Source organism: Melospiza melodia, chromosome 13 (assembly GCF_035770615.1).
Source record: "Melospiza melodia melodia isolate bMelMel2 chromosome 13, bMelMel2.pri, whole genome shotgun sequence".
Classification (NCBI taxonomy): Eukaryota; Metazoa; Chordata; class Aves; order Passeriformes; family Passerellidae; genus Melospiza; species Melospiza melodia.
The window spans coordinates 15505088-15520017 of NC_086206.1; the positions used below are offsets into that span (position 1 = coordinate 15505088).

The 14930-nt window shown below is 58.3% G+C and overlaps 3 protein-coding genes and 1 non-coding gene across 4 annotated transcripts in view; 3 read left to right on the top strand and 1 right to left on the bottom strand.

Moving 5' to 3' along the window:
• The first annotated feature begins 284 nt into the window (after window positions 1-284).
• TRNAK-UUU (transfer RNA lysine (anticodon UUU)) lies at window positions 285-357 on the top strand. Its single transcript has one exon. It is a non-coding gene; the product is annotated as a tRNA-Lys (tRNA).
• A 630-nt stretch (window positions 358-987) lies between these two features.
• Window positions 988-6333, bottom strand: LOC134424276 (SNF-related serine/threonine-protein kinase-like). Its single transcript, XM_063167917.1, has 6 exons — window positions 6250-6333; window positions 4796-5422; window positions 3241-3382; window positions 2869-3081; window positions 2632-2769; window positions 988-2485 (listed from the first exon to the last, which is right to left on the bottom strand). Exons 2-6 carry the CDS (start codon window positions 5382-5384, stop codon window positions 1645-1647), a joined length of 1923 nt encoding a protein of 640 aa, XP_063023987.1. The 5' UTR covers window positions 5385-5422; window positions 6250-6333; the 3' UTR covers window positions 988-1644.
• Window positions 6334-8699: 2366 nt separating this feature from the next.
• AGRP (agouti related neuropeptide) lies at window positions 8700-10285 on the top strand. Its single transcript, XM_063167565.1, has 3 exons — window positions 8700-9160; window positions 9387-9481; window positions 10094-10285. The coding sequence occupies exons 1-3, from the start codon at window positions 8725-8727 to the stop codon at window positions 10283-10285; spliced, it is 723 nt and encodes a 240-aa protein (XP_063023635.1). The 5' UTR covers window positions 8700-8724.
• A 1363-nt stretch (window positions 10286-11648) lies between these two features.
• ATP6V0D1 (ATPase H+ transporting V0 subunit d1) overlaps window positions 11649-14930 on the top strand; it is a 33808-nt gene continuing 30526 nt past the window's right edge. The window contains exon 1 of the mRNA XM_063167925.1: window positions 11649-11827. Coding sequence (XP_063023995.1) covers window positions 11698-11827 — 130 coding nt within the window. The 5' untranslated portion in view covers window positions 11649-11697. The remainder of the gene's footprint in view (window positions 11828-14930) is intronic.

A 14930-nucleotide genomic window follows, 5' to 3' on the forward strand; every position in this document is an offset into this window, starting at 1 on the left:
TCTGCCCCGGCGGGGCCCTCCCGCCTCCCTCGGGAGCGGCGGAGGCTCCGGAGCCGCTCCCGCAGCATCCGCTCCTGTCCTGCTGCGCATCCCCAGGACGGGCCCTGAGCCCGCCCAGCGAGATCCCAGAGCCCGGGTGTTGGTCTGGCCCGCGCTGGCAGCCTCGCTGGGCGGTGTGGGAGTGGGGAGCACCAGAGTGGGTCCCCACATTGCCCCTGCGGTGCTGAGGAAAGCGGGGTTCGCCCCCCCCAGCTGCCACAGACCACCCGGGAGCCCAAATGTGAGCCTGGATAGCTCAGTTGGGAGAGCATCAGACTTTTAATCTGAGGGTCCAGGGTTCAAGCCCCTGTTCAGGCGGTGGATTTATCCTTTAATATCAAGGAAGGGAGCACGTGGGCAGGAACAGCATCTTCCTCTGCGACTGGGGCCCTGTGGGGGCTGCAGGGTCCCCAGGGCATCCCTTCCTCCTTTTCCTACCACCAACTCCCCAAGCTGTTCAGAGCTGGCTCCATCCCATCTGAGACCCACAGAGCATTGCTCTGTTCAACCACTCAGTACTCAGGGAGATCTCTTGTTGGATGATGAGGACAGACAAGGGAGCTATCATGGGTACACGTGAAAGGCGGAAGAAGGAGGATCGATAGAAAAGGAACAGCAGAGCTGGAGGGAAGGAAGCCCCAGCTGGGCTTGAAATTGGGGGCTCAGGGATGGCTTCAAGCTGAGAGTGGGGAAAGCTATTGGGGGCTGAGTGTTGTTGACTCTCAAGGGGATGTGCAGCACCCTCCACCTGCCTTCTGGCATGCCCAGGCCTTCTCTCACCTTTGGGTGTTCATCATCCCTGTCCTTACTCCCATCTGGGGCTGCCCTGAGCTCTAACCTGGGTCCCTGCCCACCCTAGCTCAGGCAGATGCTCCCTTAAAGCCACCCCTGGTGCCAGGGAAGCCATGCCAGGGACAGTGATGTTTTTGCAATGACACTGCACCCACATCAACCCACGAGTTTATTTTATTGTCCTGACAAACTTTGCTTCCCAGCGGCTCCGATCCTTCCAGGGCATGTGCCACGGCTCAGGCCGAGCTCCGGCCCATGCCTCCGTCGTCATTCATTTCTTGCCAGCAAGAAAACAAAGAGATAATAAATAGGAAGCTTATTTGCAGGGAGGGCCCCGGGGACAGCCTGGGGTCACGGGCCAGGCTGTGCCTGGCCCCGGCCAGGGCTGCTGGGGGGGCTGCAGGCAGGACAGCCCAGCCCCGGGCCATGCACACTGTGGGGCTGGGGCACTCAGGGGTCTGGGGGGGATATAGCAATCTCTATTTAATTACATTAAAATAGACTATTTAAAAAATTATTTCTAGTAGTTAAAAAAGTGTCATGGTCCATCCCATTCCAGCAGGGTCATGGTGCTGTCCCAGAGGTTTGGGGACACACTGGCCAGTGCTGGGATGGACCCCAGTCTGCTTCACCCTGGGCAGGCCTGTCCAGGGGATGGTCAGTCACAGCGGGCTCTGGGGGGGTGCTGGCAGGGTGGCCACCGCGGGTGACAAAGCAGGGCACTGTGCCACCCACCAGCCCCACAGCCACCACAGACCAAGGGCAGGGGAGTGGGCGCCCTCCCAGTCCCACAGCAGGGCCAGTCCCGGGGCCTTAAATGACATGGCAGCAGTTGAACTGCCCCAGTGACAAGAGGCTCTCCTTGGAGCCCGGCCGCAGTTTGAAGGCCAGGGCTTTCTCGCAGAGCGGGAACTGCAGGAGCCGGTCCCGCAGGCTGCCCCCCTTGCCCTTGCCCGGGTCCAGCTTGATCACACTCTCTGCGCCCCCTTCAGGGCCTGAGCTCCCCACCGACTGCTGGGCCGGGCTGATCTGCTCCCCCTGCCCTGGGGACGTGTCTGCAGGACTTGGGAGGGTGGCAGGACTCGTCTCTGCCCCCAATACCTGGGGAACTTCATCTGAGCTGCTCTGGGGTGACAGGACGGCTCCCCTTTCCTTGGGGAACTCTGCTGAGGAGGCCCCAGGCTCTGTGTCCTCCTCCCTCCTTGGGGACTCACCTCCATTTCCCCGCAGCACGGGGGGACCCCGGCCCCCGCTCACTCCCTTCCCAGCCCAGGCCACCCCCGAGCGCCCCCCTCGGCCCCCCAGCTCCACCCCCGGCCCCCAGACCTCCCCGCGGCCGGGCGGGCGGTGGGCGCGCAGGAAGGCTCGCATCTGCTCCTGGTTCAGAGAGCTGCTCTTCCTCTCCATTGCGCAGGGCCTCTCCTCCTCCTCGTCGTCCTCCTCTTCCTCCTCACAGATCTGCTGCAGGGCCGGGGTGCTCTTGGTGATGGTGGTGTCAACGGCAGGGACCTTCAGCAGGGTGCCGGTGGGCTGCCGGCCGCCGATGTCCCCTCCAGGGGGCAGCCGGGACGCCCCGGCGAGGCCGCCCATCTCCGTGAAGGGCAGGAGGCTGCCGGCGCTGCCCGCAGAGCCAAACGTGTCTGACAAGTTGGGCCTGAGCAAGGGGAGAGAGGTGTCACTACCCGGCTTGGCATCACAGGGGCTGTGACAAGGAAAAGGACAGGGGACGGCCAAGACCCTGCCCTGGGGACTCAGGATGGTGGGGAGGGTGACACAGGATCGGGGCAGCAGGGGGCTCACCTGCTCTGAACCTCCTTGGCCAGGTTGTAAACGAGACTGAGGCGGTGGCCCTGCTTCTCCTGCTTCTCCCGCAGCATCCTCTCTGCCAGCAGGAAATACGTGGCCGTGATGTGGTTGTAGCGGTCGGCTTCCAGCGCCCTGTGCGAGACCAGGGAGTTGCAGCACACACAAGGGCTGTGCTTGCAGGGACCCCCAGAGCCCTTCACGGGGCTCCCAGCCCCACAGCCCATCACTCACTCCTGGATGGTGTCCCGATCCGCGATGTTCCCGCACACCATGGCCTGCAGGATGATCTCGTGCTCCTCCTCAGACACGCGCTTGTGGGAGGTGAGGGGCAGCAGGGAGCGGCTGGCAGGGGACGGGTCCACCCCCTGCAGCCACGAGTGGCCCTCGATCTGCTCCAGGGACGCTCGCTGCTTCGGGTCCCGCTGCAGCATCCTGGAGATGAGACTGGGGAAAGGAGTGACGTGTCAACCCTGCAGCACCGTGTGAATCCCAAAGCAAGCAGCTTTGCCTGCTCTCCCCACCTCAGTTCCCAGGCATCTGCCAGGGCTGGGGCAGCCACCCCGGGGCAGCAAGCTGGGGGTACAGAGAGGGGGTGGTGCTCACTCGGCGCACTGTGCCGAGACGTGCGGGGGGACGGTGTAGCGGCAGTCCATGATCATGGTGAGGGTCTCGCTGTCGTTGGCCTCCTGGAACGGGGGGTGGCCGCACACCAGCATGTAGAGGATGACTCCGAGGCTCCAGATGTCTGCAAGAAGCAGCAGCAGCAGTTCAGGTTGCACTCACCATGGCCCAGGAGATTCCCCACCCCAGGGACCCCAGGAGGGGCTGCCCCACCAGTGCTCACTGGGATGTTCCTTAGAAGTAACAGCCTCCAAGTCTTGCCCCATGGACAGGGGGACCATAGTCCCACCAAGGCAGGGAAGGACCTTCCCATCCCCACATCCAAATAGGTCTCAAGGGACTTCACCAAAGCAGTTGAGGTGTTATCACCTTGTCCAGGCAAGGACAGGAAGGCCAGCCCTGAGCTCTGCCCCGCTCTCCACTCCCCCGGCACTGTTTCACATCATTCCTCAGCTTCCTGATTCCCAAACCCCACCACAACCATCCTGGCACTGGGCTGTGCTTTAGGAGACACCACAGCAATCAGAGAGGGACATAGCACCAATCTAGGCTCTCCAGCTGCTTGGGGACCAGCTGGAGCAGGATTGCTGCCCTGACCCGGGGACAGGGATAGAGCCAGAAGCATCTTCACTGGCTCCTCCTGCCCAGCACATAAATTCCTGCAGATGTGCGGGTTTAGGATGCTGAGCACGCCCTGGGGCGCTCCGTTAATACCTTCAGCTGCTTAAGTCAAGTGTTCGAAAATTTCTCATCTGCGTCAGTTTTCTCTCTTCATTTCCCTTTGCAGCGCCACCAGCTTATTTTTCTACCGCCTCCATAAGCTATCCCTGTTCTCAACTCAGGATCCGCCTTTCCCTGAGCCAACGCTGGGCTTTTGCCTTTAAGGGCTCGTGTTTTGCTTTGCTAAATCCTCCTGCCCTAATTCCAGCCAGCCAGCCAGCTCGGATCCTGCTTCCCTCCCACGTCCCCTCTGTCACAGCAGAGCTTCTTGGAGCCCCCAGCCCAGCTCCCCATGCCCTCGGACAGTCTCCCCAGACCCCTGCACCTCCCCTGCACCCGGGGAGGAAGAGCACTGGAAGCCACGGGAAGGAAGTGGTTTTCAGGGCAGGGATGGAGCAAAGGAAACTTTCGGAGCCCCTCCGCCCAAACAGCAGCATCCCGAGCAGATTTCCTTCCTGCCTCGCCCCGCCAAATAACCACCAGCGCCAGATTGCTGGCAGCTGTATGCTCACACTGCTTCTCCTGGCGGCTGCCACGCCAGGCTCACAGCCTGCTTGGGCTTTTTCCCCTCTCTGGCAACCATCACTCTGTGGGATCTCTGTGGATGCCAGGATGTCTCTGCAGGGAGGACCCTGCTGTGCCAGGGCAGGGCTGGGCAGCCAAACACACAAGGGACAGGCTTGTCCCTTGCAGGGACAGCAGTGCCACTGTGTGCTCCTAGTGTAAGGGGCGTAGTGTAAGGTACCCAGCTGGCAGGACCATGCTCCAGGCCAGGGACAGGAGGAAGGCAAGTCCTCAGGACCCCCTCAGCCCTTACCAACAGCCGGGGCATCGTACTCATCCCCAAGCAGGATCTCTGGTGCCGAGTAGGCCAGGGAGCCGCAGCTGGTGGTGAGCATCTTGCCGGGCTGGAAGCGGTTGCTGAAGCCAAAGTCGGTGAGTTTGACCACCCCTTGCTCCTGGAAGAAGACCACGTTCTCGGGCTTGAGGTCGCGGTGCACCACGTGGAGCTTGTGGCAATAGGAGATGGCATGGACGATCTGGGCAAAGTAGTGCTTGGCGCGCGGCTCGGCCAGGCCGCCCTCGTGCCGCATGATGTGGTCAAACATGTCCCCACCATCGCCCAGCTCCAGGATGAGGTACAGCTTGGCGTGGGTGTCGATGACCTCGTAGAGGCGCACCACGTTGGGGTGCTGCACCAGCTTCATGCAGCGCACCTCCTGCAGGAGCTGCCCCGCCGCCTCCCCCGCCAGCTTGCTCTTGTCGATCACCTTGACGGCCACGCGCTGCCCGGTGAAGACGTGCCGCGCCAGCTTCACCACGGCAAAGTGGCCCTTGCCCAGCGTGCGCTCCAGGTCGTACAGCCCCGCGATCTTGGCCTCGCCGCAGCCCTGCGCCCCGGCCATGGCGGTGCCCTCAGGTGGGGACAGGCATCAGGCAGGCGCTGTGGGATGGAGGAGATGCTGAGCAGTGTGGGGTGAGGGATGGGGTGCTCCCAAATGCCAGGTCCCCCAGCACCACTGACACCAGCGCTGCCTGGACATCAGGTCCCCAGCAGCCTGGGCAGCCCTGACACTCTACCTCCCAATCCCCATCCCGGGACCTAAACCCCCCCATCTGTATCCCCACCTTCAGTTCCTAGTACTCTGGGAATCTCAATACTTCCATCTTCCATCTCCCAGGGCATCCCATAATCCCCATGTCTGGGTCCCCAGCATCTTGAGCACTCCAACACCATCCTTTCAATTCCCAGCATCCTGGACAACCCGATACATCCCTCGATTTCCCAGCACCCCAGGACATCCTGATACCCTCTCCTCCAGATGTCCAGAACTGCAGCACTCTGGGTACCCCAATACTCCTGCCTCCAGTCCCTCATCACCCTGAGCAGCCCCATACCCCTTCTCTGCTGGTTCCCAGCAGCCTGAACACTTCATACCCCTACCTCCAAATCGCCAGCACCCCTGTCACCCCACACTCCCAGACCCCAGCATCCTGGGGACCCCAACAATAACAACTTCCAGGTTTTCGGCATCCTGGCTACCCCAATATGCTCACCTCCACTACCAGCACCTCTGCGCACCCCCACACCTCCATCCCCAGTCCCCAGCACTCCGGGCCGCCCCCATAACGCCAACCTTCAGCTCTCCAGCAGCCCTGTCTCTCCTGTATCCCCATCCCTAATCCCCAACATCCGTGCCACCTCCAGACCTCAGCACCCTGGGCACCCCCACGCTCCCCCTCTGGCGCCCCGGGCACCCCGATACCCACCCCTGTCACCCGGTGCGCCCCGGCGGAGCCGCACTCGCTGGGGCGCGGAGCTGCGACCGCCGGGGCTGCGGTGCCCGGGCGCGCCCGCCCCGCTGACGTCAGGGCGGCTTCGGGATCGCGCCTTAAAGGGCCCGGCCCGGCGGGGCTGCGGCCGGGGCGATGCTCATCGCACCTCCGGAGAGGCAGCCCCGGGCCCGGCTCGTCACTGCCTGCCTGGGGTAGCGGGGCCTCGGTTGGCTCTAGCGGTAACGAGGGCTGGTGATGAGCTAAACGACCCGCCCGCCTGCCTGGATGCTTCCAGGAGGAGAGGGAGAGCCCCCAGCCCAGGCTTGTCTCCGCAGGGTCCCGCCGTTGTGGGCTCCTGCCCGGGATGCCCGCTCGTGGGCATCTCTGCTGTGCCACTAACCCATTCCACCACCCGTTCCCTCCCTCGCTGGGGCCTGGAGCACCGAGCCGGGAGCGCAGCCCTGGCCCCCCTTTCCCCCTCGCTTTAAGCCGGTCTTTTCCTGGAAGCGGCCGCCGAGCGGCCGGCCGCCTCATTTAGCTCGTTACTGGCCATCGGGATGCGCACAAAGCAGATGTTGCTCCTGCAGATTAAAAAGCTCTCAGCGCGGCCGCCCTCGTTCCCGCTAATGCCTTCCCAGAAGTCCTGGCCCGCGGCCCCGGCGGCTGCAAACAGCCCCTAATGAGCTGTGCCGAGCGCTCCGTGCGGGGGCTGCGGCCAGCGGGGCCCCGGCAGCGCCGACTGCGGGCCCGGGCTCCCCAGGGCTGGGGAACGGGGGAGCCGGGGCTGCACGGGACACCCGGCACCCACCTGCGCCCCGGGAATGGAAGGGGCTGCCAAACCTGCCTCTCACCCAAGGTGACTCTGTCCCGGCATGTGGGGTGCAGGAGGCATCCAGGTGCTGTGGCAGGGGATCCTGACTGGGTGTTGTGCATTGGAGGACCCAAGGGGTGCTGAGTGCTTCCAGCAGCCACACACAGCTGGAGAAAATGACACATGGCAGATGAGCTCCTCACCGGTCCTGGGCCTGCTCAGCCTGTCCCTCAAATGCAGCAGGAATCTGATCATGCCAGGACAGGGGATGTAGGAGCAGAGGAAGCCTGCCAAGAGCCCCAGAGGTGGTGCTGCAGCCAGGAGCAGTGGCTCACGCTCTGCTGAGGATGTGCTGGGAGGCCTGGGGGGTCCTCCCACCTAGAATCAGCCTGGGCAGAGCCTGGGCTGTCAGCCTTCACTGCAGGGGATGTCACAGCCTGCTGAACCCGTCCTGTTATGTTTTATTCCCCCAATTCCTTGCAGGGCTGAAGCCACTCAAGGCCACAAGAGTTCCCCAAAGGAGCCTGGCTCTGGGGAGATGCAGGTTTTCCAAACAAGACATGAGTAAGAGATGCAGTTAGCACAGGTGGAAGCCTGGAGAATCTGCAGATGGTATGTGGTCAGGAGCTGGAGGACTTCTAGAGGCTCTGCACCGTGAGTGGATGCTTGCCAGGAGATACAGATAGGCAACATTCCCTTTGAAAACCAGTCAAGCTTGGCATGGTTTTGGTGAGGAGATTGTAACCCTATTATTTCTGTATTTAGGAACTAGGAGATGTCCTCAGGCTTAGTGCTGGAAAGGGAAGTGGGCTGGAAAGGGAAGTGGGGATCACTTCCAAAAAACCTGGGAGTTTGGAGCTAACAGGGACTGTTCCTTCCTGCAGCTGTGCAAGGCACAAAGCAGGAGCCCCCCTCCCATGCACCATCCCACTGGCTGCCTCTCCATCCAGACAAAGCCCATTTTCCAGAGGCTCCCACCTACCTGGTAGTTAGCAAAGTCATGTGGCCACAGCACTTAATTAATAAAGAGCTGATATAAATGCCAGTAAACATGTGGGGAGGAGGACACTGAGGCAGAGAGCGGTAGCAGCGCTTCCAGCGAGCTCGGTGGAGCAGCGAGAGCAGCGCCCTCTCTGCTGGAGAGGTCAGTGCTTGCCATGGGAGGGGTCCTGGGAGCGTGTGGGATGTGACCCCACAGCAGGGGGTTTTGTGGGATGGGGAGATGAGGGTGGGCCAGCACTGGGCTGCTGGAGCCAGGTTTGGAACCTCAAGGCTGCCCAAGCAGCAGGAACAGGCTTTCCAAGGATTTGGCTGACATTTGGTGGATACCACCTCTGGGCCCCTTTACTTTTGCTTCCTAAGAGGTCACTTACTTTTTAGAGCCTTCAGGCCCCCAAAGCCCACAGCCTGGCCCTGCAGCTTCTCCTGTCCCCCAGCTGCACGTGCTGTGGTCCATCTCCTGTCCAGCACTCAGATTCTAGTGGCACTTCCAGGCTCAGAGCCTGGCAGGAGCCATGTCACATGTTTTGGCCACATGCTGTGCACCTCAGTGGTCTGGTGGCTGCTGTGTGTTGGGCAGGAGAACCTGAACTGACACAAAAAAGATCAAATCTCAGTCCATTCTCTGCTGATCACCCCTTTCTGTGGGGAGATCACGAATGTGCTCTCATGTGGAGTGCCCCACAGCACATGACAGAGCTTTGGGGGCTCCTGCTCCCAGGTGTCTGTGGGCCCAAAAAAAGGCTCTCAGGTCCAAGGGAACAAGCTGGGAGTGGTGGCTGTGCTGGCAGAGGCTGACATGGCACTTCTTGGGGTGGCAGAGGATGATGGCAGTGGAGGGGACAGGCCAGGCTGCCACCAGGTGCGCTGATGCTGGCCAGGCCCCTCTGCACAGGTTGTCCCCCAGGACCATGCTGAACGTGCTGCTGCTGTGCTGTGGGCTGCTGCAGGGGATCCAGGCTGTGCTGGATCTCAGGACTGCTGACCTGAGCTGTGGCCACGTGCAGAAGGCGAGCGGCGGGCTGGAGCGGGTGGACAGAGCCCGCCAGGCCAGCCTGCAGCGCAAGGGCAAGGAGGCGTCTGCCGAGCCGGCAGGTGAGTCCTGAGCCCTGCTCCTCACCGAGCCCACCCAGGGCCCCAAAACTGAGCTGGGCATCCCCTTAAAGCAGCACAGCTTCTCCTGGCCCTGGCTAGTGACAGCAGCCTGGCAGCCCACAGGGAATGGGGTCTTTTTTTGGGGGGGGGGACCCACGAACAAAGGCAGAAGGATCAGAGCTGACCCTCCAGCAGCCTCCTTGTGCAGTCTCTCTGTATCTCACAGGACCTCTCCCAAGGCTGGGGTTTGAGCAGATGGCCCTGGGTGTCCAAGAAGCTGATGGTGACCTTGTGCAGAGAGGCAGCCTGCTGGAACCACAGGTATGGCTCCCTGAGCTTTCTTACAGACACCCTAAGAGCGGGGTGGCCTCAGGCCACAGCAGCCTCCTCTGTGTCCCTGGGGCTGGGGGTTTGGAGCCAGCACAGTGCGGCCTGCGATGGGACTGTCCATCACCTGAGGAGCTGGGATGAGCTGAGGCTGCCCAGACCTGCAAGGGGCTCCAGCACTCAAAGGAGAGTGGTCCAAGCCTGTGCTCCTGTAATCCATTTAATTAAGCTCAAGTGTAGCCCAGGAAGCCTCTGCAGAGCAGGAGCTCGCTGGGCAGTGCCCTGTGGTTGCCTGGCTCAGCCCTGGTGGCTCTGTTTGGGCAGAAGACACAGCACCATTTTCTAAAGTCCAAGCTGTGCTTCAAAATAAATGTGTGCAGAAAGGCCTTGAGACACCGTGGATGAGGCACCAATGCCTGTAGAGAGTCCACAGCGCTCAGCAGTGATTTCCAACAGAAAATGGAGCCTGGAGTTGAACACAAAAGAAGCCTCCGCAATGCCAAGTTTCGGCAGCCACTCTTGGCTCTCTCCCACACAGTTCTTTATTGCTGGCACAGTGGTCCAGGACCAGCTCTCGCCCTCCTCTTCCTCGTCTCTCCCCTGCAGGCATCATCCACAGAGCTGCAAGCCGAGGGCCGTGAGGAGCGCTCCCCCCGCCGCTGTGTCCGCCTGCTGGAGTCCTGCCTGGGCCACCAGATCCCCTGCTGCGACCCCTGTGCCACCTGCTACTGCCGCTTCTTCAACGCCTTTTGCTACTGCAGGAAAATCAGCACCACCTTCCCCTGCGGCAAGAACTAGCGCCCCAGGGGCTGCCAGCTGCCCGCCCCTGCGTGTGCCTCCTGCTCTGCAGCTCCAATAAACCAGCCCTTCGCAAAAGGCCTTTGGTTTGCAGAGTGGGGATGGTGTGACGGCTCTCGGGGGGTGGCAGCAAGGTGAGGGTGGGCTGTGCACGGCTGGGCAGTGTCCACACGTCCACATCAAACCAGATGTGCCTTTTTTGGATCCATTAGTGCTGTTTCAGCAGCAGGGCTACCCCAGGTGATGTTCAGGCTATGCTGCTGTTACCCACAAAATCAAGTTTGTTCCTTGGTAAGCACCGAGCCGATAATGACACATTCCAGAGAGATGCTAATTGTTTATTTCAGAGCTGCCCCAGCCTGGGTGCTCGGTGCTATTCCACAAATGCAAATGGCTTTCTGTGCCATTATTTACACATAGAACTTCAGGGTTAGTGACTTCCCAAGGACAGCCCCTCTATTAAGACTGGTTGGTAATTTCGCATAGGAATCACATAACTTAATCCAGGTAACTTCTACTCATGCTCAGGGGAAGGACCTTCAGCTATGGATATTTTTGACCCTGCAGGTGTGATTTTTGGTGTTACAATGCAGATAGTTCAGCTCTAGGATACATGGACCTCGAGTATTTCACTAGGTTTACAATGTGCGTGTAGCCATACATTACCATCTTGACTTATTGCATCCTTAAAGCTTGTTCTGGGATATTTTTGAGTGAGGGGCGCTGGCTGCTGCCTGTTCTACTGATTAAGTCTCCTTCCTGATTAGGTTTGAAAGTACACGGAGGTCTTGTATCAAAAACCATCTTGCCTTAATATAACCTTGACATATCCCACATTTTGCAACGCCTTTACATCAAACAAAACTATTTTATTTATTTCACAGAGCAGCTCCTGGCAAAGCCCTTTAACTGGCTAGGTACTTCCCGACTAGTAGAAGCGGTGTCTCGGCAGCAGGCGACACTGCGAACTTTACTTGCGTATCCTCCTTGTGCCTGTACGGCTCACGGCGGCTTAGGCGGAGGGAAGGGGAGGCTCCCGCCGGGCGCTGTGCAGCCGGAGCAGGGGCACGGCGGGCAGGGGCTCACGGCTTAGCGGAGCAAAGGGGAGGCTCACACCGGACGCGGTGCAGCCAGAGCAGGGGCTCACGGCTTAGCGGAGCAAAGGGGAGGCTCACACCGGACGCGGTGCAGCCAGAGCAGGGGCTCACGGCTTAGCGGAGCAAAGGGGAGGCTCACACCGGACGCGGTGCAGCCGGAGCAGGCACTCATGGCGGGCAGGGGCTCATGGCGGCCGCCATCCCCTCAAGCCGCTCCCGCCCCGCGATGGCTGCCGGGAAGGGGCCGCGGCCACGTGAGGCGGCCGGTCACGTGAGGCGGCGGGCGGTAGCGCTGCCTGTGCCGCCGCTGCCGCCATGTCGTGTTTCCCGGAGCTCTATTTCAACGTGGATAACGGCTACCTGGAGGGGCTGGTGCGCGGCTTTAAGGCGGGGATACTCCGGCAAGGCGACTACGTGAACCTGGTGCAGTGTGAGAGCCTGGAGGGTGAGTAGCGGTGGAGGCCTGAGGCAAGCGGAGACAGCCCCCCCTCCCCGCCATCCTGAGGGAATGTCCGGGCTGAGGGGAGACGGTGGGGGGCTGTGGGGAGACGAGGGGAGGGAAGGGGCTGTCTGGCAGTGGGGAAAAGAGCCGATAGCGGCGTTTAGAAGGAGCTGTTCCCTCTTTACCCCAAGGCTGGTCGGTGTTCCGTCTGGCCCCTCACCCCGCTCAGCTGACTCAGTTTCCCGGTCAGCCCGGCCGTGTGATTGCACAGCTCTGCAGCGCTGTGAGGGAACTTGGGCTCCTGCTGCTTCCTTGAGGTGGCCGTGTAGCTGTACCATGCGGTTTTGGGAGCCTGGTGGGTTTTGACAGGCCTTGCTGGAGAGACATGTTTGTGCCTTCACTCCTTAAAGGGCAGGAAGCCTTTTAAGGCCTGAAACAAGGTTGTTGGTATTACTTAAGATCCCTGATATCCATGATTAGTGTTTAAGAAGATCAGGTCAGCTAGGAAAGTACCTGCTGTTATTGAAAGATCGCTAGTGGAAAAAAAATGTAGTGCACATCTGAGTAAATTCACCAGTGAATTATCTGTTGCCTCTGATTTGGTGTTCTTTTTTGAGGCTAATTCTGATTTCCAGCCGTCATCTTTTTTTTCTAGATCAATGTGTACAAACTTGCAGAACTGTGAGGATTTCTTTTTTAACTATGAAGACGGTGAAACATTGGCACAGGTTGCTCAGAGAGGTGGTGGATGCCCCATTATTGAAAGCATTCAAGGCCAGGTTGAATGGAGCTCTAAACAAGCTGGTCTAGCTGAAGATATCCCTGCTCATTGCAGGCACTTGGACTGCATGGCCTTTGAAGGTCCCTTCCAACCCAAACTATTCTGCAGTTCTATCATCAACTGTAGTCAGCTCATCATCTTAATTAGTTGGTGCTGAACTGTTCCTCTGATCACTGACCTGCTTGGCAGTTTTCACTCTTTGGTGTACAGAACCTGGACCACAAATCACAAGGATTAAAACCAGGCCTGTCTTGAAATAAACTAGAAACACACATATCCAGAGATGTTGGTGGTTTTGATCAGTGGAACTATAATTATTGGATCATTTTTTTCTTCTAAAAAAATTAATTAAGCATCAATGTTATGTAGACTATCATTGCTGAGTGGTTAATTGGCATTGACACTTTAGATGAATCCCTGGCCTGCTGAACCCTGGCTGAAGGTTACCTGGAGTGAGCAGCTCCAGGTTGTAATAGAATGGAACAGAGTGCTGTGTTTGGCCCAGTCTACCTTAAAAATCCCCAGTATATTTTTACTTAGGACAGAATCTCTTTTTGTTTTTCTTTTTTTTTTTTTTTTTTTTAATTTTTTTTTTCAGCTCTTTGCTTGCAGCAGTCACTGTTGTTCCTGCTGTGGAGCCCAGGGTCTGGAATAGAGCAGTGGCAGTGACTTCTGCTCTCTTGGTAGTCACAAGTCTCAGCATGCCCTGAGCTGTGACTTTTTCACCTTTCCTGCAGATAGCTTCCTCTTTGGAGTTCTTCTGTACTTGGAGCTTCTCTTTTCTCTCTGTTTCTCAGTTTCTGAACCAAGCTGTGTGGTTCTCCCTTGGAGTGGTGCTGGCTGCGTTTGGAATGAGTCACGTTGGAGTCCCCCTATGTTTGCCATGACGTTGTTGCTGTTCTGTCCCCAGCAGCTCTCTGTGGTGGCAGCTGCTGTGCTCTTGGTCACGCTTCACTCTGAACCTGGAGGCTCTTCCAAATTCACTGCCTGTCTTGTTACTCCTTCCCTTGGCTCACCATGCCCTTTTGGAGAGGGATTTTTCTTCAAAGGAGCATTGTTCTTTATTACTTACATAGGTCTCTGGTCAAACAATTTCTTTCCTCTGTCCTTTTAGTGCTGATTTTCACATTTCAGTATTTGTTTTCTGTGTTCTACTGACTGTTAACAGATGCACATCTGCCCTAAATCCAGGCAGTGGCTGATGTATTAGCAGCCAAAATAAGTACTGGGGCATAAATTACTGATACATTCTTCTCTACTCTCTGTTTAGTCGTTGCTGCTGCCTCTCACATGTCTGGCTCTGCAGTTGGTCCCAGTCCTGGAGCAAGTGTTTGCCCTGGCCATAGAGAAAGAACAGCCTTGGTCCTTCAGGCTGGGTCTGGCCCTGGGAATTGGGTATCTGGCTGCTTGGAGTATGATTTGCTTCCAGGTCTGAAATGCTGCTCCCTCTGGTGTGCCCAGGTCAGTCTGGAAGCACAAAGGGATTGACTTGTCTGCTTCAGGACTCAGGCTGGCAGTTTAGTGCTGCTGGCAGGGAGGCAGTCATGCTTTTCTGCATGATCCCCTGTTGTCTCTGCTTGTCTGATCACAAGGTAATCTGGTCCAAGCTCTCCATTGTTGGGTCAGAACAGAGAGCCAAATGGGCTGTCTGTGGTCAGGCAGGCTCTGAGCTGACCATAAGAAGTGCAGAAAAATGGATTGAGGGTGTGTATGTGAGAGCTGTTTTGATATAAGCTTTCTCTTAAACCCTTCAGCAATAACACATTTAATCCCTTCTTTCAGCTCCAAAAGTCCTGGTGCTCTGGTTGTTCCTCAGCCGAGGCCCTGTGCAGCAGCACTCGTGGGCTGGGAGCGTTTGGAACCTGCCTGGTGGTCGCTGCTGTATCCAGTTCCTGCTTCTGACACAAGGTGTCAGTGAAGGACCTGGAGCTGCTTTCCTCTGCTCCAGTGCTGTGAGCGTGGAGCTGTGCTTAACTGGAATCTGTCTGGGGCAACCAAACTTAGGAGTCACCCAGATTTCTACTGTCAAAAGATTGGTGAGACATCTACAGCTCTTCAGGCTGTGGTGGCCTGTCAGGGGTCTGATGTTCTGTCAGGAGAATGAAAAGCTGTTGATGCAGTTGAACAGTGGTGATGCTTTTAAGCAGCACACATCAGTCTGGGACTGGAATGTAGGTTATGAACTGGCTTTACTGTTGGTCTGCAAAGCTCCCTTCTGCAAAAAGTGTGCAGAGTCCAAGAAGTGCACAAAAGCATCTTGAACCAGGAGTGTCTTTACCCTTGTTCATGAGCATCCTATTGCTACTACTACTTATTCTTGCTTCC

Excerpts from the sequence above, each read along its gene's own strand:
- LOC134424276 (XM_063167917.1), bottom strand. The coding sequence starts at position 5,384 with ATGGCCGGGGCGCAGGGCTGCGGCGAGGCCAAGATCGCGGGGCTGTAC. Across the intron at positions 3,082-3,240 it reads GTCTCGGCACAGTGCGCCGA|TCTCATCTCCAGGATGCTGC; the intron begins GTGAGCACCACC and ends TCCTTTCCCCAG. Across the intron at positions 2,770-2,868 it reads GATCGGGACACCATCCAGGA|GGCGCTGGAAGCCGACCGCT; the intron begins GTGAGTGATGGG and ends GGTCTCGCACAG.
- AGRP (XM_063167565.1), top strand. The coding sequence starts at position 8,725 with ATGTGCTCTCATGTGGAGTGCCCCACAGCACATGACAGAGCTTTGGGG. Across the intron at positions 9,161-9,386 it reads GGCGTCTGCCGAGCCGGCAG|GACCTCTCCCAAGGCTGGGG; the intron begins GTGAGTCCTGAG and ends TGTATCTCACAG. Across the intron at positions 9,482-10,093 it reads GCAGCCTGCTGGAACCACAG|GCATCATCCACAGAGCTGCA; the intron begins GTATGGCTCCCT and ends TCTCCCCTGCAG.